This window comes from Heterodontus francisci, chromosome 10, assembly GCF_036365525.1.
Source record: "Heterodontus francisci isolate sHetFra1 chromosome 10, sHetFra1.hap1, whole genome shotgun sequence".
Lineage (NCBI taxonomy): Eukaryota > Metazoa > Chordata > Chondrichthyes > Heterodontiformes > Heterodontidae > Heterodontus > Heterodontus francisci.
The window spans coordinates 63689731-63716943 of NC_090380.1; the positions used below are offsets into that span (position 1 = coordinate 63689731).

The 27213-nt window shown below is 43.2% G+C and overlaps 1 protein-coding gene across 8 annotated transcripts in view; it reads left to right on the forward strand.

The window, feature by feature from the left end:
- The window catches only part of sytl5 (synaptotagmin-like 5), a 347258-nt gene that overhangs the window by 158313 nt on the left and 161732 nt on the right, over positions 1-27213 (forward strand). For 4 of the 8 annotated variants that reach the window (XM_068040625.1, XM_068040632.1, XM_068040629.1 and 1 more), the window contains exon 2: positions 16504-17027. In XM_068040625.1, coding sequence (XP_067896726.1) covers positions 16909-17027 — 119 coding nt within the window. In that variant the 5' untranslated portion in view covers positions 16504-16908. Of the gene's footprint in view, positions 1-3968; positions 4022-16503; positions 17028-27213 lie in introns of all 8 variants that reach the window. The other 4 variants (XM_068040626.1, XM_068040627.1, XM_068040631.1 and 1 more) reach the window with 3 other exon arrangements.

A 27213-nucleotide genomic window follows, 5' to 3' on the forward strand; every position in this document is an offset into this window, starting at 1 on the left:
GGGGAACATGCAGGTGGTGGTGTTCCCATGCGGCTGCTGCACTTGTTGTTTTAGGTGGTAGAGGTAGCGGGTTTGGAAGATGCTGTCAAAGGTGTTTTGATGAGTTGCTGTGGTACATCTCATAGATGGTGGTACACGCTGCTGCCACAGTGTGCCAGTGGTGGAGAGCATGAATGTTGAAGATGGTGGATGAAGTGCCAATCATGCGGGCTGCTTTGACCTGGATGGTGCCGAGCTTCTTGAGTGGTGTTGGAGCTGTATTTGTCCCCGCAAATGGAGGGTATTCCATCAGACTCCTGACTTGTTCCTTGTAGATGGTGGAAAGACTTTGGCAAATCAGAAGGTGAGTTACTCGCTGCAGAATTCCCAGCCTCTGAATTGCTGCTGAAGCCACAATACTTACGTGGATGGTCTAGTTAAGTTTCTGATCAATGGGCAACCCCAAGATGGTGATAGTGGGGTCTCAGCAATACTGAATGTCAAGAGGAGGTTGTTAGACTATGTCTTGTTGGAGATGGTCATTGCCTGGCACTCACACCACACATCAGCCCAAGCCTGAATGTTGTCTTGCTGCATGCTGGCATGAACAGCTTTATTATCTGAGGAGTTGCAAATGAAACTGAACAGTGTCCAATCGTCAGCAAATATCTGCATTTCTGACCTTATGATGGAGGGAAAGTGATTGATGAAGCAGCTGAAGATGGTTGGGCCAAGGACACTGCCCTGAGGAGCTCCTGCAAAGATGTCCTGGAGCTGAGATGATTGGCCTCCAAAAGTCACAAGAATTTTCTTTTGTGCTAGGTATGTATCTTATAATACAATGTTAAATTATATTGCCAAAACAGTAGAATACAATTCAGAGGAAAGCGTGATCAGTGGTACAGTGGTCTGCTCAGACCACACACCTTTAGTGCTGCATCCAGATTTTTTATTTGAAAACAAAGGAGACATTGAACTGCAGATTGGCAGTGTGAAGGAGAGCTTTGAGGCAGATCCTTGCTATCAGACATCTAAAAGGTGAGGAAGGACCTACTCCAAAAACTTGTATTTACATAACACCTTTAACATAGTAAAACATCCCAAGATGCTTTCCATGCACATTATCAAACAAAATTTGGCACTGAACCACTTAAGGACAGATGACCAAAACTTTGGTCAAAAAGATAGGCTTTAAGGAACGTCTTAAAGGAGGAAAGAGTGACAGAGATGGGAGAGGTTTAGGGAATAAATTCCAGAGGCTCGGGCCTATGCAACTGAAGGAACGACCATCAGTGATGGAGCCATTAAAATTAGGGATGCTCAGGAGATTAGAATTAGATGAACACAGATAACTCTGAGGGTTTTGGAGCTGGAGGAGATTCCAAAGATTTGAAAACAAGGTTGAGAATTTTAAAATCAAAGTGTTGCTTAACAGGGAGCGGTTGTGTTACTGCCTTTGTCACGCTTACAAGAAGTGCAGTGATGAAAATACAGAACCAAACGCGATATAAAAAATTGGAACTATTTTAAAGAAACTGGTACATGTGCTGTCAACAAAATGGAGAACAAGACACATGACTCTCAGCATCTCTTGCACTCAAATCGACAACTGTGTCTACTGAGACTAAAAACCAACTAAGCCCTGTCAGCATGCAAATGAAACAGATAGTCACACCTGGGCGTGAGCTATTCTAAACACCTTTCTCAGACATCTCAGCCGGGATTTTACGGGCCCTCCTGAGCCGGGATCTGATATAGTGGTGGGGGAGGCGGGGGCACAGAGTATCATGGGAGAAGGTGGCGGGGCAGAGGGTCCATTGCCACCCTGTCGCCCAGCGATATTCCTGGGGGTGGGATAGGCCTACGTCAGCCTTCCCACACAGAGGCCAATTTAGGCCCTTAAATAGCCCGTAAACGGACAAATAAGAGCCTCTTTCCACCGTTGCTAGAATCTTACCAGTGGCAGAGGGGGGGCCTCTGCCACACAGGGAGGACACCTTGTAAAATGAGGAGGCTCCCAGCGGGCTTGGGATGGGGGTTCCTTCCCCATTGCAATTGGTGGCCCATGGAGGCTTCCCACCGGGAACAACTTTACTCCCCAGGACCCCCCTCCCCTGGACTGAATGACCCCCCCCCCCCCCCCACTTCCTGGACTGGCCCCGGCAACCCCTGCTTCACCTACCTCTGTTCCAGGGTACCACTGCTGGGCCTGAGTCTGAGGTCTCTGCAGTACCAGCAATGGCCACTGTGCCTCATGGTGCTGCTAAGCTGCTGGCCCTCTGGCTGGTAGCTCTTGGAGGTGGGATCCCTGTTCCTTTAAAGGAGGGGATAAAAACAAGAAATGCTGCAAATACTCAGTAGGTCTGGCAGCATCTGTGGAGAGAGAAGCAGAGTTAACGTTTCAGGTCAGTATTCCCAGCATTTCTTATTTTTATTTCAGATTTCCAGCATCCGCAGTATTTTGCTTTTATTTAAAGGAGGGGATCCTGCCTCCTAACACTTTGAATCAAAAAGACTGGAAAATCGTTCTAGGGGTGGGGGAAGGGGGGGCCTGAAAAGGCAGAACACAAAATCCAACTGGAGGTGCCAGATAGAGGACAACCAGTATTGTCCCTTAGATGGATCTGTACAGGGAAAGTACTTCCCGATGGTATGTATAAATCTAAGGACAGACTTGTAGCTCTGGTATTTGAGGAACGACTAGGTGACCAAGAAGTTAGAGTAGACTCCCCAACAGCAGGAAATGTAAGGTTGAGGATTTTCCTAGCCCTTTTAGCTACACACTCATGGAAATGTAAGTCCATTGACATCAAAGCAGCATTTTTGCAAGGGGAGGAATTTCAAAGGGAGGTATTTTTAAAGAAGCTGGAGATATAGAGGGGAAATTATGGAAGCTAAACAAGTGTGTTTATGGCTAAACGATGCATCCAGGGTCTGGTATTTTTAAGTTGGGTCCGTCCTACTAAATGCATTTTCTTGATGCACGTAGGCGATTTTCTGTGGGGAGGATGTGTGTCATCTGAGAAAGTTGTGGTAGATAATGTTCTACAGGAATTTAAAATTGGAAGTCCGGAACTATTAAATATATAGTGTTGAATATTACACAGATTAAGTTGGGGGTAATTCTAAATCAACAGTCTTACCTAGAGAATGTTAATAGGATCCCAATAAACCAGGCCAGATCCTCACAAAAGGAAGACTCTGCAGCCAAGGAAGAAGCAGACCAGTTAAGGAGCTTAATCAGGCAATTAAACTGGTTGTGCACAAAAACTAGGCCGGATGCTTGCTATGATGTATTAGAGTTGAGCACCATACTGAAACATGCTACTGTTGGGGAAGTGCTGAAAGCAAATAAGACATTGAAGAAATTGAGTTTAGACAAATGTACACTCATGTTTCCAGCATTGGTTGACCCAGAAGAAATGATATTAGTTGTTTTTAGTGACGCCTCACACTAATCTTCCGATGGTTATTTGAGCGCAGCAGGGTTGATTATATTTTTGGTGGGAAGAAATGATAAATGTTGTCCATTAGCCTTGGAATTGAAGAAAATAACGAGGATAGTTAAAAGCACCTTAGTGCAAGTGTCTCAGCAGCTGATAGAAACGATCGATATGGGTATATATTTATCGAGTATTTTAAAGAAGTTCTTTTATATGGGGGCAATCGGAGAAAAATTTTCCTAATAGAATGCTATATAGATAACCATTCTCTCTGGGATAATATTCATTCAACCAAAAGAGGTTGAGGATTGATCTCGCGAGTATAAAAGAAATGTTGGAAAGACAAGAAATTTCCAAAATAAAATGGGTCGATGCAAGTCATCAATTGTCTGATCGTTTTACGAAGAGAGGTGCTTGTTCAAAGAAATTGTTGGATGTCCTCGAAGATGGCTGTCTTGTGTTATGATGAGTTAGGGAAACTGAATTTTTTAATGTTAAGATCGCTTTGTAATTCTTTAAACAAGATTTTTGTTTTTTTTTACAAAGGGAGAAGATACAATAGGTTAATGGCTGATGCAGTTGAAAGTTGATGGTATAATGTAAGACATTTTTCTTTTATATTATTTTGTCTTTTTTTTGTTTTATATATATATGTATTTAATTTAAAGAGGAGAATCTGTTGGTGTCTAATAAGTACTGTTAATGGATGTTAAATACCTAGTAGTTGAAGGTAATAGGGTGAACAGGTGTTGGTTGTTGATTAGTTAATTGTACTCAGATGTGTATATATAAAGAAGAGCCAGCCCGCACTGAGAAGAGTAAACTCTGTGGCAAGCAATAAACAGTCTCCACCAAAGCATCCTAGTCTCAGTGTCTTCACAAACAGGCTTGGAAGTTTCTTGAACAGAAGAGGTTACAGGAAAAGGGAGGGGCAAAGTCATGAAGGGATTTGAGCACCAGGGTGAGAAGTTTAAATTTGGGACACTGGAGAAACCAGGAGTTAATGTAATTCAGTGAACACTGGGATGATGAGTGAGTGGGACTTGGTGTTGGATTAGAAATAAAGAGCAGAGGATTTTTTCCCTAAAGCTTTCTTTAAAAAAAAACGGAATTTTGGATGAGTTAAATTTAATTGAGGGTGGAGGGTGAGAGGCCAGCAAGAAGAACATTGGAATAGTAAGGTTTGGAGATGACAAATGCATGGACTCAAATCAAAAGTAGATTTGCAGATGGCATCAAATTGGTGTAAACATATTACTGAAGAAACCTTTTAAAATTTGTTTTTGGGATGTGAGCATTGTAGGCAAGGTCATTTATTGCCCATCCCCATGTGCCTTTGATAAGGTGAAGGTAAGCTGCCTTAAACTGCTGCAGTCCATGTGCTGTTAGGGAGGGTGTTGCAGGATTTTAACCCAGCGACAGTGAAGGAACTGCGATTATAGTTCCAAGTCAGGACGGTGCCTCTCTTGGAGGGGAACATGCAGGTCTTCGTGGTCCCATGTGTCTGCTGCCCTTGTCCTCCTAGGTGATCTAGGTTGCCTGTTTAGAAGGTGCTGTTGAAGGAGCCTTGGCAAGTTACTGCAGTGCATCTTGTAGATGGTACACAAAGCAGCTACTGTGCGCTGATGGTAAAGAGTAAATGTTTAAGGTGGTGGATGGGTGCTGATCAAGCAGGCTGCTTTTTCCTGGATGGTGTTGAGCGTCCTGAGTGTTGTTGGAGCTGCACTGAGCCAAGCAAGTGGAGAATATTCTATCACACTCCTGACTTGTGCCTTGTAGATGGTGGAAAGGCTTTGAGGAGTCAGGAAATGGGTTACTCATCGCAGAACGCCCAGTCTCTGACCTGCTCTGCTTGCCACAGTATTTATGTGGCTGTTCCAGTTCAGTTCCTGGTCAATGGTAACTCCTAGGATGTTGATGGTGGGGGATTCAGTGATAGTAATGCCATTGAATATCTGGGGAGATGGTTAACTTCTCTTGTTGGAGATTGTCATTGACTGGCACTTGTGTGGCACAAATGTTACTTGCCACTGAACAGTCCCAAGTCTGAATGTTGTCCAGGCCTTACTGCATGTGGACATGGACTGCTTCAGTATCTGAGGAGTCGTGAATGGAACTGGACATTGTGTAATCATCCCCACTTCTGATGTTATGATGGAGGGAAGGTCGTGGATGAAGCAGCTGAAGATGGTTGGGCCTAGGACCTTACCCTGAGAAACTCCTGCAGCAGTAACCTGGGGCTGAAATGATTGGCCTCCAACAACCACAGCCATCTTCCTTTTTACTAGGTATGACTCCAACCAGTGAAGAGTTTTCCCCCTGATTCCCATTGACTTCAATTTGGCTAGGGCTCCTTGATGCCACATTGGCCAAATGCTGCCTTGATATCCAAGACAATTACTCTCACCTCACCTCCTGAGTTCAGCTCTCTTGTCCAAGTTTGGACGAAGGGGGCAAGGAGGTCGAGCCGGAACCCAAACCGAGCATCAGCGAGCAGGTTATTGCTGTATAATTGCCACTTGATAGCACTGTCAACAACACTTTCCATCACTTTGATGATCGAGCGTAGACTGATGGGGTGGTAATTTGCCGGATTGGATTTGTCCTTGTTTGTGGACAGGACGTACCTGGGCAATTTTCCACATTGTCGGGTAGATGCCAATGTTGTAGCTCGGTGGTACGCATTCGCAAATCATTAAAAGTCGCAACCTAGTTAACAAGATCATTAAAATGCAAACAAAGCACTGGGACTCATTTTTAGTGGAATAACATAGAAAAGCAGGTTTAACTTCTGCAGAACCTCCATTAGAGCACACTAAGCGTATTGTGTCCAGTTCTGATCTCCATATTACTAAAAGGATATAGAGGCACTTGTAAATCTTCTTTGCACTTTTTCGAGGAATATACCAGAACTGAGAGATTATAATTATAAGGAAGGACTGATCATGCTGGGGCTCTTTTCTCTAGAAGATAGATAACTGAGGGGTGACCTAATAAAAGTTTTTAAATTTCTGAAGGGGTTTGTTAGGCTACACATAGAAAGATGTTTCCACTTGTGGGGAGGTCCAAAACTAGCGGCCATGAATATAAGATAGCCACTATTAAATCCAATAAGGAATTTAGGAGAAACCGCCTCACCCAGAGAGTGCTTAGAATGTGAACCCTGCTATCACATGGGTTAGTTCAGACAAATGATGTGCCTTTAAGGGGAAGCTATACACGTACATGAGGGAGAGAGGAATAGAAGGATATGCAGATCGGGTCAGAGAAGGTTAGTGTGAAGCATAAACACTGGCACAGACTAATTGGGCTTTATGACCTGTTTATACAGTGTACATAGATTTTTTTGTATTTGCATACGCAGTGGGCCAATGCCTGCTTCAGGCATGAGTGAAGCATGCATCTGTGGAGAGAGAAGCAGAGTTAACATTTCTGTGACCTTCCATCAGACCTTTATGATGAAAGGTCACAGACCTGAAACATTAACTCTTCTCTCTCCACAGATGCTGCCAGACCTGCTGAGTATTTCCAGCACTTTCTGTTTTTATTTCAGATTTCCAGCATCCACAGTATTTTGCTTTTTTTCAAGTCCTTCACTCTTGTTGGCTCCTCCACAGGCTATTCTCTTGGGTACACTGTAAAAGCAGATCACCTCTTATTCTTCTAAACTTCAATGAATAAAGGCCTAACCTGTTTAGCCGCTCTTGATAAGACAACTCCTTCATCCCAGGAATCAGCCTAGTGAACCTTTTCTGAACTGCCTCCAATGCTAGTATATCCTTCCTTAAATACGGGGACCAAAACTGTACGCAGTACTCCAGGTGTGACCTCAACAACACTCTGTACAGTTGTAACAAGATTTCCCTATTTTTAAACCCTAGCAATAAAGGCCAAAATTCCATTTGCCTTCCTAATTACTTGCTGCACCTGCATGCTAACTTTTTGTGTTTATTGTACAAGAACACCCAGATCCCTCTGTACTGCAGTATTTTGTAGTCTTTCTCCGTCTAAATAATAATCTGCCTTTTTATTCTTCCTACCAAAGTGGATTACCTCACACTTTCCCACATTGAACACCATCTACCATGTTTTTGCCCACTCACTTAACCTATCTATATCCCTTTGCCGATTCTTTGTGTCCTCATCACAACAATGCCTTTCCACCTATTTTTGTATCATCAGCAAATTTGTACACACTGCCTCTGTCCCTTCCTCCAAGTCATTAATACAGATGGTAAATAGTGAAGCCCTAGGACTGAACCTTGTGGCACCCCACTAGTTACGGCTTTCCAACCTGAAAAAGACCCATTAATCCCGACTCTCTGCCTTCTGTGTGTTAGCCAATCCTCAATCCATGCCAACGCATTATCCCCAATATCCTGAGCTCCTATTTTGTGCAATAACTTTTTATGTGGCACCTTATCGAACGCCTTCTGAAAATCCAAATACACTACATCTACCAGGTCCCCTTTATCCATTCTGTTTGTTATATCCTCAAAGAACTCTAACACATTTTTCAAACATGATTTCCCTTTCATGAAACCATGTTGGCTCTGTTTGATTGCATTATGTTTTTCTAAATGTCCTGTTATTTCTTCCTCAATAATGGACCCTAGCATTTTCCCAATGACAGATGTTAAGTTAACTGGTCTACAGTTTCCTGCTTTCTGTCTCCCTCCTTTCTTGAATAGGGGTGTCATCACATTAGCGTTTTCCAATCTGCTGGTACCCTACCGGCATCCTCTGAGTTTTGATATATTATGACCAAGGCTGCATTTGCTGACAACGCCACCACTAGGTAGCGCTGCAATGGCACATGCGCAAATGCAGCGTGTGCCACTAAAAGTCACAGTCTGCGACAACAGGCAGCTGCCAGGATTAAAGATGGCGTTGCTCAAATAATCACAGGATGGCAACCTAAACACATGGCAGCACACAATGGGCGGGGAGGGAGTGAGTGGGCGGGCAGGTGAGCCAGAGATCAGGGGTGGGGGGATGGTGAGCGAGTGGGCTGGGGGGTGAGCAAGCAGGCAGGCAGGCGGTGGGGGTTTGGAGCAGGAGTGTGGTGGGGGTCGGGAGTGGGTGGCGGGGGGAAAGACAGAGCGCACCCGCCACTAGCAAGGACATTGGCCCCTCCCCCCGCTCCCGCGCTTCCCCCCGCTCTCCCTGCCCCCCAGCTCTCCCTGCCCCGCCCCCCCACTCCGCCCCCCCCGCACCCCCCTGCAGATTGGCGCAGTCGGATGACGTAAGCTGCCGGATGCATTGTCAGTAATCACTTTGTATGACCAACGCCTCCACTATCTCGGCAGCCACTTCTTTTAAAACCCCTGTATACCGGCCATCAAGTCCTGGCAATTTGTCTGCCTTTAGTCCCATCAGTTTGTCCGGCACCTTTTCCCTCATGGTAGAGATTGTTACAAGTTCCTCCCTCCTATTTACACCTTGTTCATCAATTATCTTTGGGATGTTTATCGTGTCCTCCACCATGAAGACTGATGCAAAATATTGGTTTAAATTATCTACCATTTTCCGTTTCCCTGTTATTAATTCCCCAGTCTCATTCTCCAAGGGTCCCACACTTACTTTAGCTACTCTCTTCCTTTTAATATACCCGTAGAATCTCTTACTGTTTGTTTTTATATTTCTTGCCAATTTACTCTCATAACTAATTTTCTCCCTCTTGATTAGTTTTTTAGTCATCTGCTGCTGGTTTCTGAAAAAAATTCCCAATCCTCTGGCCTACCACTAGCTTTCACCGTTTTGTATGCCTTTGTTTTTGATTTGATACTCTCCTTAACTTCCTATGTTATCCACGGGTGGTTCATCGTTCTCATCGAGTCCTTCTTTCTGACCAGAATAAATGTTTGCTGAGTGTTATGAAATATCTACTTAAAAGTCTGCCACTGCTCCTCTACTGGCTTTCCTTGTAGTCTATTTTCCCAGCCCGCTTTAGACAACTCTTTCTTCATACCTCTGCCCTTGTTTAAGTTGAAGACACTGGTTTGAGACCCAAGTTGTTCACCCTCAAACTGAATTTGCAATTCTACCATGTTATGATTGCTTCCCCCTAGAGGATCCTTAACTATGAGATCTGTTATTAATCCTACCTCATTATACATTACCAAATCTAAATTGGCCTGTTCCCGGGTAGGTTCTGCAACGTATTGTTCAAAGAAACAATCCCTGATGCACTCTACAAATTTGACTTTAGTGCTACCCTTGCCAATTTGATTTGTCCGGTCTATATGCAGATTAAAATCACCCATGATAATTGCAGTGCCCTTCTTACACGCCTCCATTATTTCCTGGTTAATGTTTTGTCCTACAGAGAGGCAACTCCTCAGGGGCCTATAGACCACTCTCACCCGTGATTTCTTTCCCTTGCTATTCCTTATTTCCACCCAAACTGATTCTACATCACGATCTATTACACCTATATCATTACTCACTACTGCACTGATCCCTTTTAATAACAAAGCTACCCCACTTCCTTTTCCTTTCTGCCTATTCTTCCGGAACGTCAAATATCCTTCAACATTGAGATTCTAGTCCTGGTCATCCTGCAACCACATCTCTGTGATAGCTATCAAATCATATTCATTTATTTTTATCTGTGCCGTAAGTTCATCTATCTTGTTACAAATGCTACGTGCATTCTGATAAAGAGCCTTAAGCTTTGACTTTTTACCATTTTTACCTCCTCTGGTTCTAATTTCTGCTGTATTCTTATGCTTGTATTCTCTGTCCCTTCCTGTCACTCTCTGATTAATGTATGCCCCTTCATTACCCTGCACCTCAGCTTTCTCAGTACTTTTTGACTTTTTAAACTTCCCTTCAATTGAACCTCTTCCCCCACTATTTAGTTTAAAGCCTTATCTACAACCCTGGTTATACGATTCGCCAGGACACTGGTCCCAGCATGGTTCAAGTGCAGCCCATCGCAACGGAACAGCTCTCTCTTTCCCCAGTACTGGTGCCAGTGTCCCATGAATCGGAACCCATTTCTCCCACACCAATCTTTGAGCCACGCATTTACCCCTCTACTCTTATTTACCCTATGCCAATTTGCACGTGGCTCAGGTAGTAATCCGGAGATTATTACCTTTGTGGTTCTGATTTTTAATTTAGCCCCGAGCTGCTCATAGTCCTTCAGCAGAACCTCTTTCCTCGTCCTACCTATGTCGTTGGTACCTATGTGGACCATGACAACTGGATCCTTTCTCTCCCACTCAGAGTTCCTCTCCAGCACAGAAGTGATGTCCTTAACCTTGGCACCAGGTAGGCAACACACCCTTCAGGACTCTCTATCTTTGCTGCCGAGAACAGTATCTATTCCCCTAACTAGGCTATCCTTTATTACAACTACATTTCTCTTTTCTCCCCCCACTTGAATAGCACTCTGAACCATGGTGCTGTGGCCAGTTTGCTCATCCACCCTGCAGTCTGTGCCCTCGTCCACACGGAGAGCAAGAACCTAGTACCGATTGGATAAGGGCACTGACTGAGGCTCCTCCAAAGCTAAATTCTGGATCCCCATACCTGCTTCACTCGTAGTCACACCCTCCGGTCCCTGATCACGGTCCAAATTGGATGTAATTAATCTAAGGGGTGTGACTCTCTCCTGAAACAGTGTCCAGGTAACTCTCCCCCTCCCTGATGTGTCGCAGTGTCCGCAGCTCAGACTACAGCTCATCAACTCTGAGCTGAAGTTCCTTGAGCAGCCAACACTTGCTGCAGATGTGGTCACCATGGATCACACCAGCGTCCACCAGCTCCCAGCTGCAACACATCGCCTGCTCAGCCATCTCTATTCTATTTAGTTAATTAATTTGGATCTCCGTATTTTAAAAAAAAAATTATTTAAGTGTACCCTTAACCTATAAAGACATCTCCTGATTTAAATCACTAGGCCAAAATTAAAAAAAACACAAAAAGAGACAGGGTAGAAACAAATACCCACCAATCACTTACCAGCTCTCCTGTGATGTCACACTTCGATTTTTGCCGGTCAAGCAGGTCCACTGAACAAAACCGATGCTGTCGCTGCCGCGTCGCTTCTGGTCTCGGGTCTCGGCTCTTTATCTCCCGGCTCCTCTCACCTGTTCCCGCTCTCACCACTATCGCTGCTTCTGGTCTCGGCTCTCTGCTCTTTATCTCCCGGCTTCTCTCGCCTGTTCCTGCGCTCACCACTGTCACTGCTTCTGGTCTCGGGTCTCTGCTCTTTATCTCCCGGCTCCTCTCGCCTGTTCTAACTCTCACCGCTGTCGCCGCTGTTTCTGGTCTCGGCTCTTTCTCTCCCGGCTTCTCTCGCCTGTTCCCGCTCTCACTGCTGCTTAGGAAGTGTTTGAGTGCTTCCTCATTCCATTTTAGGAACTTAGGAGGTCACACTGCACCTGAAAAATGGGCATGAATGGCCCAATTCTGGACCTAGGTGTTTTTCAGCTGATTTCAATGGTTTGTTTTTCACAGATGTCATGTGATCTAGAGTAGCAGGGCAATGAGAATTATGTGATAGAGAAATTGCAGGTAAAATGTGAAACAAATAGCAAATTAAAGGAGGAAGAGGAAAAATTAAAGGCAGCCACAAAAATGAGAAATAAGAAACAGAGAAAAGAGAGAGAAATTAAAATACAGAAAGAAGGAAAACCTATCTCAAAGAAGTTCAGCAATTAAAAAAAAAAAGTAAAGGGATTGGATCCAAAAATGATCAGTGGGAGGAAGCAATGAGTAATGGTCGATGGGTGTTCTTGTGATTAGAAGCTGTTTCCAGTGGGGTTCTGCCAGCTCAGTACTAGATCCTTTGCTGTTTGTGGTATATGTCAATGATTTGGACTTGAATGTAGGGGTATAATTAAGAAGTTTTCAGACAATACTTAAAATGGCCATGTGGTTGATAATGAGTAAGAAAGCTGTAGACTGCAGCAAGATATCATGAACTGGTCAGGTAGATGGAACAGTGGCAAAGGAGTTCAGTCTGGAGAAGTGTGAGGTAATGCATTTGGGGAAGGCTAACAAGGCAAGGGAATACACAATAAATAGTAGGATACTGAGAAATGTAGAGGAACAGAATGACCTTGGAGTGCATGTCCAAAGATCCCTGAAGGTGGCAGGACAGGTAGATAAGGTTGTCAAGAAGGCACAGCACATACTTGCCTTTATTAGCTGAGGTGTGGAAAGAGATGCAGTGGTTTTTGTCGAGGTTCATCCCAAGCAGCTCTGTAACACAGGAGTCTGTGCTCTACGGGCTGTTCCCAGGGACGCACACCGAGACAAACATCAACTGCTGCTGGAGGACTATCAATTCGGTGAAAGACGCCCTTTGGTCTGCCCGAAACCTGCTGGTCTTCCAGCGCAAAGAGTTGTCCACCACCGAATGTTGCAGACTGGCACATTCCAAGGTCCAGGACTACGTGCTGAGGGACGCACTAAAGCTTGGGGCAGCTGCAGCAAAGGCTCAATGGGGAAAGACCACAGTGTAAGGTCCCCCCACCAAGCTGAACTGAGGGGCTGGATCCATGGGAAACCCCTCGAACTGTATCGTTAATATTTACATTTGCTGTAAATGTAAAACGGTTTTTGGCATGACAATTGTGAAATGGAAGGGTTGTGAAGAAACTCATGATAGTATAGAAGGAAACTGATCTCCCTTGCAATGTTTATATTTTTTGGTGCTGTTTGAAACTGTTTGGCAATGTAATTTTTGCAGATTTTTATGAATAAAGTATATTTTGGAAATAAAAAAAAAAGCTGAGGCATAGAATATAAGAGCTGAGAGGTTATGCTGGAATTGCATAAAACATAGGGCACAGCTGGAGTACTGCATGCAGTTCTGTTTACTACACAATAGGAAAGATGTGATTGCACTAGAGAGGGTACAGAGAAGATTTGCAAGGATGTTGCCTGGACTGGAGAATTTTAGTTATGAGAAAAGATTGGATCGGCTAGAGTTGTTTACTTTGGAACAGAGGAAACTGAGAGGATACCTACTTGAAGTGTATAAGATTTGAGGCATCTTGATAGAGTGGATAGGAAGGCCCCATTCCCCTTGGTTGAGGCATCCATAACTGTGCGGGAGGGCATAGTTTTAGGGTAAGAGGTAGGGGGTTTAGTGGGGATTTGAGGGCAAATGTTTTCACCCAGAGGGTGGTGGGGATCTGGAACCAACTGCCTGAAAGGGTGATAGAGGCAGAAACCCTCATAACATTTAAAAAGTACTTGGATATGCACTTGAAGTGCTGCAAGCTACAAGGCTACAGACCAAGAAAATGGAAATGATGGGCTGAATGGCCTCCTTTCATGCTGTAAATTTTTTATTCTATGACTATAGAGGAACAGTATTAGTGAATAGTGAAATACAAATATTGTCGTGAAACCTTAAAGTTTAAACATGAGTAAAAGTGCATGTAGGTAAGAACTGTTTTCACTGTTTCCATACTCGCTATAGGGAAATGACACAAAAATATGGGAAAGTGGTATCTGTACAGCCTGTTTTGGATGTTGAAGCACAAACATCATAGTTGGTAACAGATGATATGAAACAAAATAAATTTAGTATGGATCAAATCATCACTTGCCTTAACATAAACCCAGGAGGATTTAACTGCTTTCTATTAGACCTAATTCTCACATTCAAATCATGTATCCTGAAAAGTAAATAAGGTGTACTTATTTTGTATGTAGTTAGCAGCAGGTGGAGGTGGATGAGGATGAGTCATGCCTGCAGTTACTTTTGTAAAGAACAAACACTCTGTTTTTTGACACCCAGTAGTGGGAGGATATTAGGGATCAAATTGGCCAACTGGAAAGCTTATTCCATTTATTGCTGTTTTGTACAATTTATAACTGTAGAATATGGATAATTTGCATTTTAGAGATGTAAATTTTATTGATGTGCTACACTTAATTCAACTAACATCAGAATGTCAGGTCTGGACATGTTGGTGTAAAAATACAGCTTTATTTCATTAATGCAAACAGTTAACGCTTACTTCTCTGATTCAGAGGTTATTTTATTTTTGTCAAATATCTTAAAATGCAGCTAGTTTTCAATTTAGTTTGCTAACTAGGTGATGCCAGGTTGGACCGGTTAATACAGTGTGTTGTCAGATCTTGTATATCACCCACAGGCTATGTACCTCCTGTATATATCAATGTCAGCGTTTGCATTTGTGAAATGACAGTATGTTAATGCCTGTGTTTGGACATCCAATGTTTCTGCATGAAAATTATACTACAGTGACACAATAGGACCAAACATGCATCAGGCACTCTATGGGACAAGATAGTTAGCCTAACACTATAATTGAAGATCATCTTAATTCAATATTTTTCCACATTTCTAGCACTTGGCCTGCCCTTGACCTCTAGGCAATATCTGATGGCAGCAAATTTTGCTGCATGGTTTTGAAAGAATGAGACAGGATTGCATTTAGTGTGAGTACCGAGGAGGTCCTGCAGTGAAGGGTGGCTCTGTTGGGAGAATGGGGCAATAAAGTACAGGGCCAGTTCGGAAATGAAAATGATGACACTGTAGGTGCAGTCTTTCCTGTGGCCTGAACCTGAGGGTAACTGAGGAAAACATTTGTTCTGATTTTTTTTCCCTTGCTTTCATTAGGAATTTTATTTTTCCAATCAATTTTTTGAAAACTAGCTCACTAAACCCCCCCTCAAGGAAACAACAGAATGGTGACTTTTTTTCTGTGGTACTTTAAATCTCTCTTGCATGTACAAGAATGGTGTGGCTTCACTTGATCATTTCTCCACCCCTGCAGAAATACCGTATTTCTTCTCGATACCCTATGACCTTGGTCTGGGTTAGATTCAAAGCTTTACATTATGCTCAGTAATAGGAAAGGAGCTACATTCACCATTCATTGGACTCAGTTTTACTGCAGCACCAGACATGCTCTTCCAATTAATTTGATACACCTTCCACTGACATTGTTTAGTATTTGAGAGAGAAAGAGCTGCAATGATCTTCTCCCCAACACCGGCCCCCACCCCCTACCCACCTTTTGTATCAACATTAAGCACTCCCAAGTCAGGTATAGCGCAACCAGATGCAGAATAAATTTCCCTCGCCCCTACCCCAATAGCTTTACTTAGCCCTAACCTCAGAAGAGTCCTTCCTAGTGCATTGTGGGACATACTTCCCATTTTCCACACCGGCCATCCTGTGGTGTCTCTAAGTGACATGAGTGTCAATTTAGGGACAGTGTAGGCTCGTGCATCCAAAAATCGGATTGAGTTGCATTTCACATAGGACCCTTTTAGCCAGTAAATGGAGGAAACTTGCATCCCCTCAGTTTGAGATGGATTTGTACAGACCAGTGCTCAATTTGCTGAGTCACCAAATTTAAGTGTGAAGTTCTATTTGCAAACCATTAGACAATCAAAGTGAACATTTTTTCTTTAAACTGGCTTGCTAACCAGGTTAAATTTTGGGCGGCACAGTGGCACAGTGGTTAGCACCGCAGCCTCACAGCTCCAGCGACCCGGGTTCAATTCTGGGTACTGCCTGTGCGGAGTTTGCAAGTTCTCCCTGTGACTGCGTGGGTTTCCTCCGGGTGCTTCGGTTTCCTCCCACAGCCAAACACTTGCAGGTTGATAGGTAAATTGGCCATTGTAAATTGACCCTAGTATAGGTAGGTGATAGGGGAATATAGGGAAGGTGGGGATGTGGTAGGAATATGGGATTAGTATAAATGGGTGGTTGATGGTCGGCACAGATTCGGTGGGCCGAAGGGCCTGTTTCAGTGCTGTATCTCTAAATAAAATAAATAAATAAAATTGCTATTTTTGGAGTGAGCCAATGCTGCATTATTAAGGTGTTGTATAAGGTCAAGATTAGCTACTCAGGCAATGCGACAAAGTATTAACACTTCAGTCACAGTGTTAAGTTACTAAGTTATAGCATATACCCCTCTAGTAACTAATTCGTTGTTACAATCTCCTTGGCATTTAAAAACTTTTTCATCCCTATTAAGGACATATTGGGCTCAATTTTTACCAAGCTAGCTAGTTGATAGTGAAGTATGAGAATATATTTTATTGACTTAACATTCCTTTTTTTCCTTTTTAGCAACAAAGGTGACCAGAAGCTTCCAAGAAGTAAACTATACATTTTTCAGATGCAGATAATGACATGATGCCCATAGGGATCGAAGTTGGGATTGCTGTTTTGGGAACTGGAAGATATTGAGCCTTACCAGCAATTTTTAAATACCTTGCTCCAAAGGAATACAGTTGATCTGTACATTCTGAAAAAGTATTAAACTGCCATTCTGCAAAGAGTTATTTTTGGAGAGCATGCAGTTATTCATGTTTGTTCGGAAGATTTCCACCTTGAGCCATTTCTGTTCGCAATTGTTACATTCAGCTCATTGATTCCTGAATTTCCCACCCAGTAATTTTCTCCTAAACTAATCTTTATTACCAGTACCATCAAATCCAAGGAGAGTGTAACGAAGATTGCCGCTGCAGAAACATGTCCAAAACTACTGAGATTGTCAATCTGTCATTCTTATTGGACAATGAAAAGGAAATGATTTTGGAAGTTTTACACCGAGATGAAGAGTTAAGAAAAGCTGAAGAGAAGAGAATAAGGTGAGTGATATGTGGGAGGAAAATTGTCTTATTTTATGAATTGTTAATGGCATTAATAGTCAACACGATAAATTGAATTTGTACCCCAGCCAATACTTCACAAAGCAGCACAAAATATTTTTGTGATTTGTACACTTTATTGCTTTTGTAAATGTGAAAGAAAAATGAGCAGAAGGTTGGTAGGCCTCATTTTTCTATGCATGGTGAATTCTGGATCACATCTGGGGTCTAGCGAAATAGATCATGAAAGGTACATTTTCACATCTTAAAATCGCAAGACGAGGCAATCCAGTACACTTTTATGCATCTTTCAGTGGTTAATACAGATCAGGAGACTTGAGAGTAAGTTAATCCATCCAGCCTCGATTAGAGAATGTGTGTAGCATGCTAGAAGAGCCTTGCAGTGAAGGCACAGCTTTAAATGAATGAGGAAAACAGCAGAATAGAATAAAGTCTCTTGAGCAAATAAGCTGGTATGGGGGGAGAAAATAAAAGGTATTGTTATGGAAGTGTACATAATGGATACAACAAATACCCTAATGCTGTCTGTTTGGATTGGAAAAATTATCAAGAATATGAAAGACACTTGTTGCCTGTCTCGACACATTGTAATGTGATTTCTCTTTATTTTGGAGGAGTACATCTAAAATCACTTGACACATTTTCATTTTTTTGATTGATCCCAGAACACAAAATGATAGAAGTGTACATAGTAGTGAATAAATAATGCCTGCAAGGACAAATCTGTTCCAGTAGCACTGGCAGCAAACAGTGCCCGGAAACGGATGTCAAATAATATTGTCTCACAGCATGTTACAAATGTGCTAAGATGTACATAAGCTAAGTCTGTTCCCCTCAGTGTCCAGTTCAATGATAATAGTTTCTATATATATTTGGTATGGCCAAAGTTGCTTCCAAGTGTGCTCTGTGGTGAAATAACCAGTGTAATCTTTCAAATGTCCTTAGTATTTCCTCAATACAAGGCACACTGTTGTATTTTAGCATAGGATTAATAATTTAAAGCACAGTTTTTGAACATTCAGATTTATATTCGCAACTGTTCAGCTATTAAAGAAGTGATGTGGCATCATTCCATCTCTGGTTTAAGGAATGTTACAGGTGCTGATATCGTTGTTGCTGTAATGAGCTGATGTGGATTCCAAGACAGAAGTTCATAATGGCAGTGTGTAATGAATAAATTAGATTGTGTTCAGTTAGTATCCTACCCTGCCACATGGATGGGCAAAAAATTCAAACAGTAGCATTTATTTTTGTGGTTAGTGCACTTGATTTTTAGATATATACTTATGGTGTATAAATCAAATGACTCTTCCCTTTCCACTTCCTTTCAAAACACCACTCTTGAGCTGCTTGCTGCCTTGTTTCTTTTATCTTGTCATCTAATCTTCTGGTTGCTGTGCAAGCCAACAAAAGAACTTTGAAGAAGATTTAATGTGGACTGGTTGATCTTTCTTCACTATCCTTTTTTTAAAGTTTAAAAATATTTTAGCACTAATAAAATCTTCCTTGTTGACCAGTAATAATAGATGCTTAGAATGTCTGCTGATATGCCATTTCAGATCATTTAATGAGTGATGACATTGCAGTATTTCCACTTGGACTTCAAAAGAAATTACAAGCGTAGACAGCCCCTCATTTCTCCTTTTTTATAATAGTGGCAAGCTCCTTGCCCTTGCACTGTTACACCCTCACAATACAATTTGAGGGAGACAATTCCAGACAGGTACCTTTTTCTATACTTCCTGCAACCAGTCTTAACTTTTATGAGGAATATCTAATCAAATTTATCAATCGCAGTATATAACATAGCTGCTTCTTTGGCCTTTCGTGGTAGCCTAGACAGCACTTGCAAAGGTATTACCTTTAGCAAGTCACTTCTGTTATGACTTAATTTTGTCTGCAAAATAGGATTAATTGTTTGAAAGGTTAGTCATTGTTTGAGGTATGTAATACATATGTGCATGATTATCCTGCTCCTCTTACAGTAAAACCTAACAAGAAACCTTTAGTATCAGATACTTACAAAAGATAATGGGATCTTCCTCCTCCTTTCAATGCCAAGCATGCACCCTACCATCCTTTTGATTCCTTATCTCAGCTTTTGCAAAAATAAATATTTCTTCTGTTTACCAGTTTTATCATCCTCTTCAATATGTTTTAATTATTCAGATTTGATTTGTAAAACAAGGATAGAAAGAATCATAGAAAACATAAAGTTTAAGGCATAGAAAGAGGCCACTTGGCCCATTGTGTCTGTGCCGGCCAAAAAGCGGTCCACCTATTCTAATCCCACCCTCCAGCATTTGGTCCATAGCCCTGCAGCTTACAGCACTTGAGGTGCATATCCAGACTCCTTTTGAATGAATTGAGGGTCTCTGCCTCAACTATCCTATCAGGCAGAGAGTTCCAGACCATCACCACCCTCTGGGTGAAAAAAGTTGTCCTCATCTCCCCTCTAATTTTTCTACCAATCACTTTAAATCTATGTCCCCTAGTCAGTGACCTCTCTGCTAAGGTGACTAGCCCCTTCAGTTCCACTCTATCCAGGCGCCTCAAGGTTTTGTACATTTTAATCAGATCTCCCCTCAGCCTTCTTTGTTCCAAGGAGAACAACCACAGCCTATCCAATCTTTCCTCAAAGCTTCATTTTTCCAGTCCTGGCAACATCCTTGTAAATCTCCTCTGTACCCTCTCCAGTGCAATTACATCCTTTCTGTAATAAGGTGACCAGAACTGCAGACAGTACTCAAGTTGTGGCCTAAACAATGAGTTATCCAGTTCCAGCATAACCTCCCTGCTCTTGTCTTCTGTATCTCAGCTAATAAAGGAAAGAATTCCATATGCCTTCTTAACCACCTTATCGACCTGTCCTGCTACTTTCAGGGATCTGTGGACATTCACTCCAAGGTCCCTTACTTCCTCTACACTTCTCAGTATTTTCCCATTAATCGTGTATTCCTTTGCCTTGTTTGACCTCCGATATGCATCACCTCACACTTCCCCAAGTTGAATTCCATTTGTTACTTTTCTGCCCATCTGACCAGACCATCAATACCTTCCTGCATCTCCAGCTATCTTTGCCGCTATCTACCACACAGCCAATCTTTGTGTCATCTGCAAACTTCTTGATCACACCCCCTACATTTACATCCAAATTGTTAATATACACCACAAAAAGCAGGGGACCCAGTACTGAGCCCTGCAGAACGTCACTGGAAACAGCCCTCCAGTTGCTAAAACAGTCGTCAATAATTACCCTTTGTTTCCTGCCACTGAGCCAATTTTGTATCCACCTTGCTGCATTTCCTTGGATCCCAAGGGATTTTTTTTAACCAGTCTGCCATGTGGGAACTTATCAAAAGCCTCGCTAAAATCCATGTAGACCACATCATCTTCCATGTAGACCTCCTCTATCTTCCTTGTTAATTCTTCAGAAAATTAGATCAAGTTGGTCAAACTAGATCTTCCCTTAACAAATCCATGCTGACCATCTTTGATTAACCCGTGCCTTTCTAAGTGACAGTTTATCCTGTCTCCCAGAATAGATGCCAATAATTTGCCCACTACCGAGGTTAGACTGACTGGCCTATAATTATTCGGTCTATTTTTCACTCCCTTTTTAAACAGAGGTACAATGTTAGCAATTTTCCAATCCTCTGGCACAACACCAGTATCCAGTGAGGACTGGAAAATGATGGTCAGACCCTCTGCTATTTCCTCTCTTGCTTCTTTTAACAGCCTCGGATATATTTCATCTGGCCCTGGTGACTTATCAACTTTCGAGGATGCTAATCCCATTAATACTTCCTCTCTCCCTATGTTTATCACATCCAATACTTCACACTCTTCCTCCTTAACTACAATATCTGCATCTTCCCCTTTTGTGAAGACAGACACGAAGTATTTATTAAGAACCAAACCAATATCTTCCACTCCTACACATCGGTTGCCTTTTTGGCCTTTTATGGGCCCTCCTCTTTCCTTAGTTATCCTCGTACTCTTAATGTATTTTTTAAATTCATTCATGGGATGTGGGCATGGCTGGCCAGGCCAGCATTTATTGCCCATCCCTAATTGCCCTTGAGAGGTGGTGGTGAGCTGCCTTCTTGAACCGCTGCAGTCTATTTGGGGTAGGTATACCCACAGTGCTGTTAGGAAGGGAGTTCCAGGATTTTGACCCAGCGACAGTGAAGGAACGGCGATATAGTTCCAAGTCAGGATGGTGTGTGACTTGGAGGGGAACATGCAGGTGGTGGTGCTCCCATGCATCTGCTGCCCTTGTCCTTCTAGTTGGTAGAGGTCGCGGGTTTGGAAGGTGCTGTCTAAGGAGCCTTGGTGCATTGCTGCAGTGCATCTTATAGATGATACACTGTGCGTCGTTGGTGGAGGGAGTGAATGTTTGTAGATGGGGTGCCAATCAAGCGGGCTGCTTTGTTCTGGATGGTGTCGAGCTTCCTGAGTGTTGTTGGAGCTGCACCCATCCAGGCAAGCGGAGAGTATTCCATCACACTCCTGACTTGTGTCTTGTAGATGGTGGACAGGCTTTGGGGAGTCAGGAGGTGAGTTACTCGCCTCAGGATTCCTAGCCTCTGACCTGCTCTTGTAGCCACAGTATTTATATGGCTACTCCAGTTCAGTTTCTGGTCAATGGTAGCCCCTAGGATGTTGATAGTGGGGGATTCAGCGATGGTAATGCCGTTGAATGTTAAGGGGTGATGGTTAGATTCTCTCTTGTTGGAGATGGTCATTGCCTGGCACTTGTGTGGCGTGAATGTTACTTGCCACTTATCAGCCCAAGCCTGGATATTGTCCAGGTCTTGCTGCATTTCTACATGGACTGCTTCAGTATTTGAGGAGTCATGAATGGTGCTGAACATTGCAATGATCAGCGAACATCCCCACTTTTGACCTTATGATTGAAGGAAGGTGATTGATGAAGCAGCTGAAGATGGTTGGGCCTAGGACACTACCCTGAGGAACATCTGCAGTGATGTCCTGGAGCTCAGATGATTGACCTCCAACAACCACAACCATCTTTCTTTGCGCTAGGTATGACTCCAGCCAGCAGAGGGATTTCCCCTTGATTCCCATTGACCTCAGTTTTGCTATGGCTCCTTGATGCCATACTCTGTCAAATGCTGCCTTGGTGTCAAGGGCAGTCACTCTCATCTCACCTCTTGAGTTCAGCTGTTTTGTCCATGTTTGAACCAAGGCTGTAATGAGGTCAGGAGTTGAGTGGCCTTGGCGGAACCCAAACTGAGCGTCACTGAGCAGGTTATTGCTAAGCAAGTGTTGCTTGATGGCACTGTTGATGACACCTTCCATCACTTTACTGATGATTGAGAGTAGGCGGATGGGGCGGTAATTGGCCGGGTTGGACTTGTCCTGCTTTTTGTGTACAGGACATACCTGGGCAATTTTTCACATTGCAGGGTAGATGCCAGTGTTGTAGCTGTACTGGAACAGCTTGGCTAGGGGCGCGGCAAGTTCTGGAGCACAGGTCTTCAGTACTATTGCCGGAATATTGTCAGGGCCCATAGCTTTTGCAGTGTCCAGTGCCTTCAGTCGTTTCTTGATATCACGCGGAGTTAATCGAATTGGCTGAAGTCTGGCATCTGTGATGCTGGGGACTTCAGGAGGAGGCCGAGATGGATCATCAACTCATTGATAAAACATCTTTGGGTTCACCTTGATTTTGCATGCCAATATTCTTTCATGCCCTCTCTTTGCTTTCCTCATTTTGTTTTTGATTTCACTCCTCCACTTTCTATACTTCTCTCAGCTTTCTGTAGTATTGAGTTCTCGGTGTCGGACATAAGCTTTCCTTTTCTGCCTTGCCTTACCCTGTCGGCTCCTTGTCATCCATAGGGCTTCGATTTGACCGCCTCACCCTTTTTCTTTGTGGGAACATGTTTACCCTGAACCCCTTGAATCTCCCCTTTGAATGCCTCCCACTGTTCTGACACTGATTTAACTTCAAGTAGCTGTTTCCAGTTCACTTTAGCTAAATCACTCCTCATTTAGTAAAATTGGCCTTGCCCCAATTGAGTACTCTAACTCCTGTTCTAACTCTGTCCTTTTCTACTATTATGTTAAAATTGACTGAATTATGATCACTACCACCAAAATGCTCTCCTACTGCCACTCCGTCCACTTGCCCATCTTAATTTCCTAAAACTGTGCCCTCTCTTGTTGGACTTGCTACATACTGGACAAAAATGTTCTCCTGAATGCACCTCAAGAATTCTGCTCCCTCAATTCCTTTCACACTAAAACTATCCCAGTTAATATTGGAGTAATTAAAAGCTCCTACCATTACTGCCCTATTGTTGTTGCACTTCTCAGAGATTTGCCCACATATCTGCTTTTCTTTCTCCCTCTGTTTGGAGGTCTGTGTGATTGCCCCTTTTTTGTTCCTTAGCTCAATCCATATGGCTTTATTTGATGAACCTTCTAACATATCATCCCTCCTCATAGCGGTAATAGTTTCCTTGACCAAAATTGCCACTCCCCCTCCCTATCACATCTGAAAACCCTGTAACCAGAGACGTTGAGCTCCCATTCCTGTCCCTCCTTAAGCCATGTTTCTGTAATAGCTATGATATCATAATGCCACATGTCTATCTGTGTCCTCAGTTCGTCTGCTCTATTTGCTACATTCCTTGCATTGAAATAGATACCCTTGAGCACTGCCGTACTCTTTTTTTTTTTATTTTCTAACCCTCATTTCCTCTGTCTTATAGACTCATCCATTAATTTTACGCCGTCCATTTTAATTTCTGATTTTGTCCCAGCTGAGTCTACCCTCAGGTCCTCATCCCCCTGCCAAACTAGTTTAAACCCTCCCCAGCAGCGCTAGCAAAACATCCCGCAAGGATCTCAGTTCCGGCTCTGTTCAGGTGCAAACCATCTGGCCTGTACAGGTCCCATCTCCCCCCAGTGCCGTTCCCATGTCCCAGGAATCTGAAGCCCTCCCTCCTGCACCATTTTTCCAACCATGCATTCATCTGTCTTATCCTTCTATTTCTATACACGCGTGTGGCACTGGGAGTAATCCGGAGAATACTACTTTTGAGGTCCTGCTTGCTAATTTCTTACCTAGCTCCCTAAATTCTGACTGCAAGACCACATCCCTCTTTCTACCTATGTCATTGGTTCTGATATGGACCACGACTGCTGGTTGTTCACCCTCCCCCTTCAGGATGCCCTGCAGCCGTTCAGTGACATCCTTGTCCCCGGCACCAGGGAGGCAACACGCCATCCTGGATTCACGTCTGCGGCCACAGAAACACCTGTCTGTGCCCCTGGCTATTGAATCACTTATCACTATGGCTCTTCCAGTTTTCCCTGTACCCCACTGTGCAGCTGAGCCACCCATGGTGCCATGGACTTGGCTCTGGCTGCACTCCCCAAGTGAAGCATCACTTTCCTCTGTATTCAGAACTGAATACCTGGTGGAGAGAGAGATGCACTCGGGGATCTCCTGCACTATGTGCCTGATTCTTTTTAGCCGTCTGGTGGTCACCCATTCCCTTTCTCCCTGCATATGCTTAAGCTGTGGGGTGACCACCTCTATAAACGTGCATTCCACGTAACTTTCATCCTCATAAATGCACCGCAGTGTCGCCAGCTGCCTCTCAAGTTCCAAAACCCGGAGCTCAAGCTGCTTCAATTGATGATACTTCCTGCACAAATGGTTCTCCAGGATAGGGGAAGCATCCTGGAGCTCCCACAAAACACAGGAGGTGCATTCTCGAGGTTGAAGCAACCCTGTCATTCCTTTATTTATTAGTTGACCCTTTGCTACTGCTTAAAAAAACCTCACCAATACTGCAACAGCTTAGAATTATTAATAAAACCTTACTAGTACTGATAAGTTGTACTAAAAGTCAATGTAGTTCACTCATCAAAATATCCTTACTCAAAGAAAAACAGCTACGCGCTTGTTCCTTATTATTAAGCTATTTATGCACACACCCTAACAGTAGTGTACTAACCCAGCTATTTACTGATACTCCCTAACAGCAGTTACTCACCAACCAATCACTGTGACATCACTGTTCACTTTATCAAACTTCTGTGCGCCTGGACTCCTCTCCACTGCTCTTCCGGAAGGTACATGCTCTAGGCCACGGTCCTTGGGTTCTATTTATCCGCTCCCCGCTGTGTTCTTCCCGCAGGTCCGCTGCTCTCCCGGAAGGTCCATAGCTCTAGGCCACGATCCTCGGGCTCTATTTTCCGTTCCCCGCTCTGTTCTTCCCGCAGGTCCGCTGCTCTCCCAGAAGGTAAAGTTGGTGATGTATAGGATGTGGGAGGAGGAGCATAATATGACCTAGATAATTAAATTAAAAACTTTCTGAAGAATCATGCCCTCATCAATTCATCCAAGTAAGTTTGAACTGTTTTCAAAGAATGAGGAATATACGAGCAATCCACCCATATGGTTTAAATTAATTTGTAAAACAGATTTACAGTTTGAAAGATCAGTTCTTTATATTTGGATATTACAGCAGATTTCTTATTTTTTTGAATATTATTCTCTATATGTCAAAGACAAAATTGTTTGGATCCATGACCTGGTGATGCTATTGGCCACCCAAATTGCATCTTCATGATAGAATACTCGTCTGGGACTCCGTTTCTGCTACTCTCCACACCCTGGCTAACTCTTGATCTGTTCCTGCTATTTCTCATACTGTTGAATGATCTCTGCTTTACATCTATCTGCTTACTTTCTGTGGCTGCTGACTACTTCATTCATCCTTCAGACATTTGCCAGATTCAGTTGGACCAACTCCAAGTTCCTGCTGCTACTCCTGATCTTGTGTGCTCTGCACTGCCCTTCAGCTATTTCTCAGACCAGCTCCCTTCTCTGCACTGATCTCATCAGTGGGTGCCTTACCTTCCCTAGATCCCTAATCTTCCTTGCTCTTGGACCTTGGACTTCATTCACACTGGATCTACTGGTGTGCTAACATCTGAGGCCACTATGCGCCTCCTGACTCATGGTCAACTCTCTGCTCCTTCTTGACCCTCTAATTCCATTGGACAGCCTCCATCAGCACCTCACCAACTCTTGTAGCTTCACTAATGCTGTTGCGCAGATCATGGCAATATCATGCGACACCTTCCTTGTATTCTTCACCATCCATGTGCCCCTCCCAATCACACTTCCTTCTGATCTGCCCCAGGAAAAAAATTGAGCCCAAACCTCTCAACTCCATGCTACCTAACCTTTGGTTCTCCATTTGCTACAACTCCACAGCTATTGATATCCCAACCTCTCTCAGTTGCCCTTGTCTCCAGCAAAACCTTCACTGGTCATTTCCCCCTAGTATAGCTCCCATTTCTGCTTCCTGCAGTCCAAAGAAGACTTAAACATATCTGTTGCACTCCTGTTTTCCACCATCCATTGTATATCTGGCTGGACCACATCAAACTCCATCAGGCCTTTTCTGTTTTGCCAAAACTGCTCACTACTCCAGGATTATCCTGGATAACAAAGATATGTTCCATCTTCTTTTCTCCACTGCTAATTGTCTCCTAAAAGCCCTTTTCCCTGCCTACTTCCCCCTTACCCTTGCATCAGTGCATGGATCACAAAGATTTAGTTTTTACCAAAATAGGTAACCAAACAGATGGTATTTATGTTGACTTTTCTTCTTTATTACAACCAAGGTGGGAATAATGCACTGTTAATTCAGTCTCACTACTCCACAGGTCAATCACAGAACATTAGTAAAGTTTCCACCTATCAGAAAAATAGCCAAATTAATCACTTTATTCATCCCCAGAATAAAGCACATCAAATCAGGTTTCTCTAAACAAACTAATTATTATTTGTTAAGAAATCAAGTTTTAAATGATAATGAGATGAATCTATATGTATGAAAAGATCTTATAACTCGTTAATCTTCCTAACCCTCATGCACACACATGCATTCAATTATCAACTGTTAACCAGGGGAAATGGTTATATTGTTTTTATAACAGTTTCTTAGAGATAATAAAATAACTGGGTTGTAACTTCTGGTGCCATTTTCCTGGATTGGTGAGGTGTCCCAGAGTCGAAAAGTCAGATACCACTCTGTCTTTCCAGGTGAAATTAATGAACAGTCTCTGGTGGGCAGGTGTTCAAGGTAGTTTGTCTGCAGCAGGCATCACA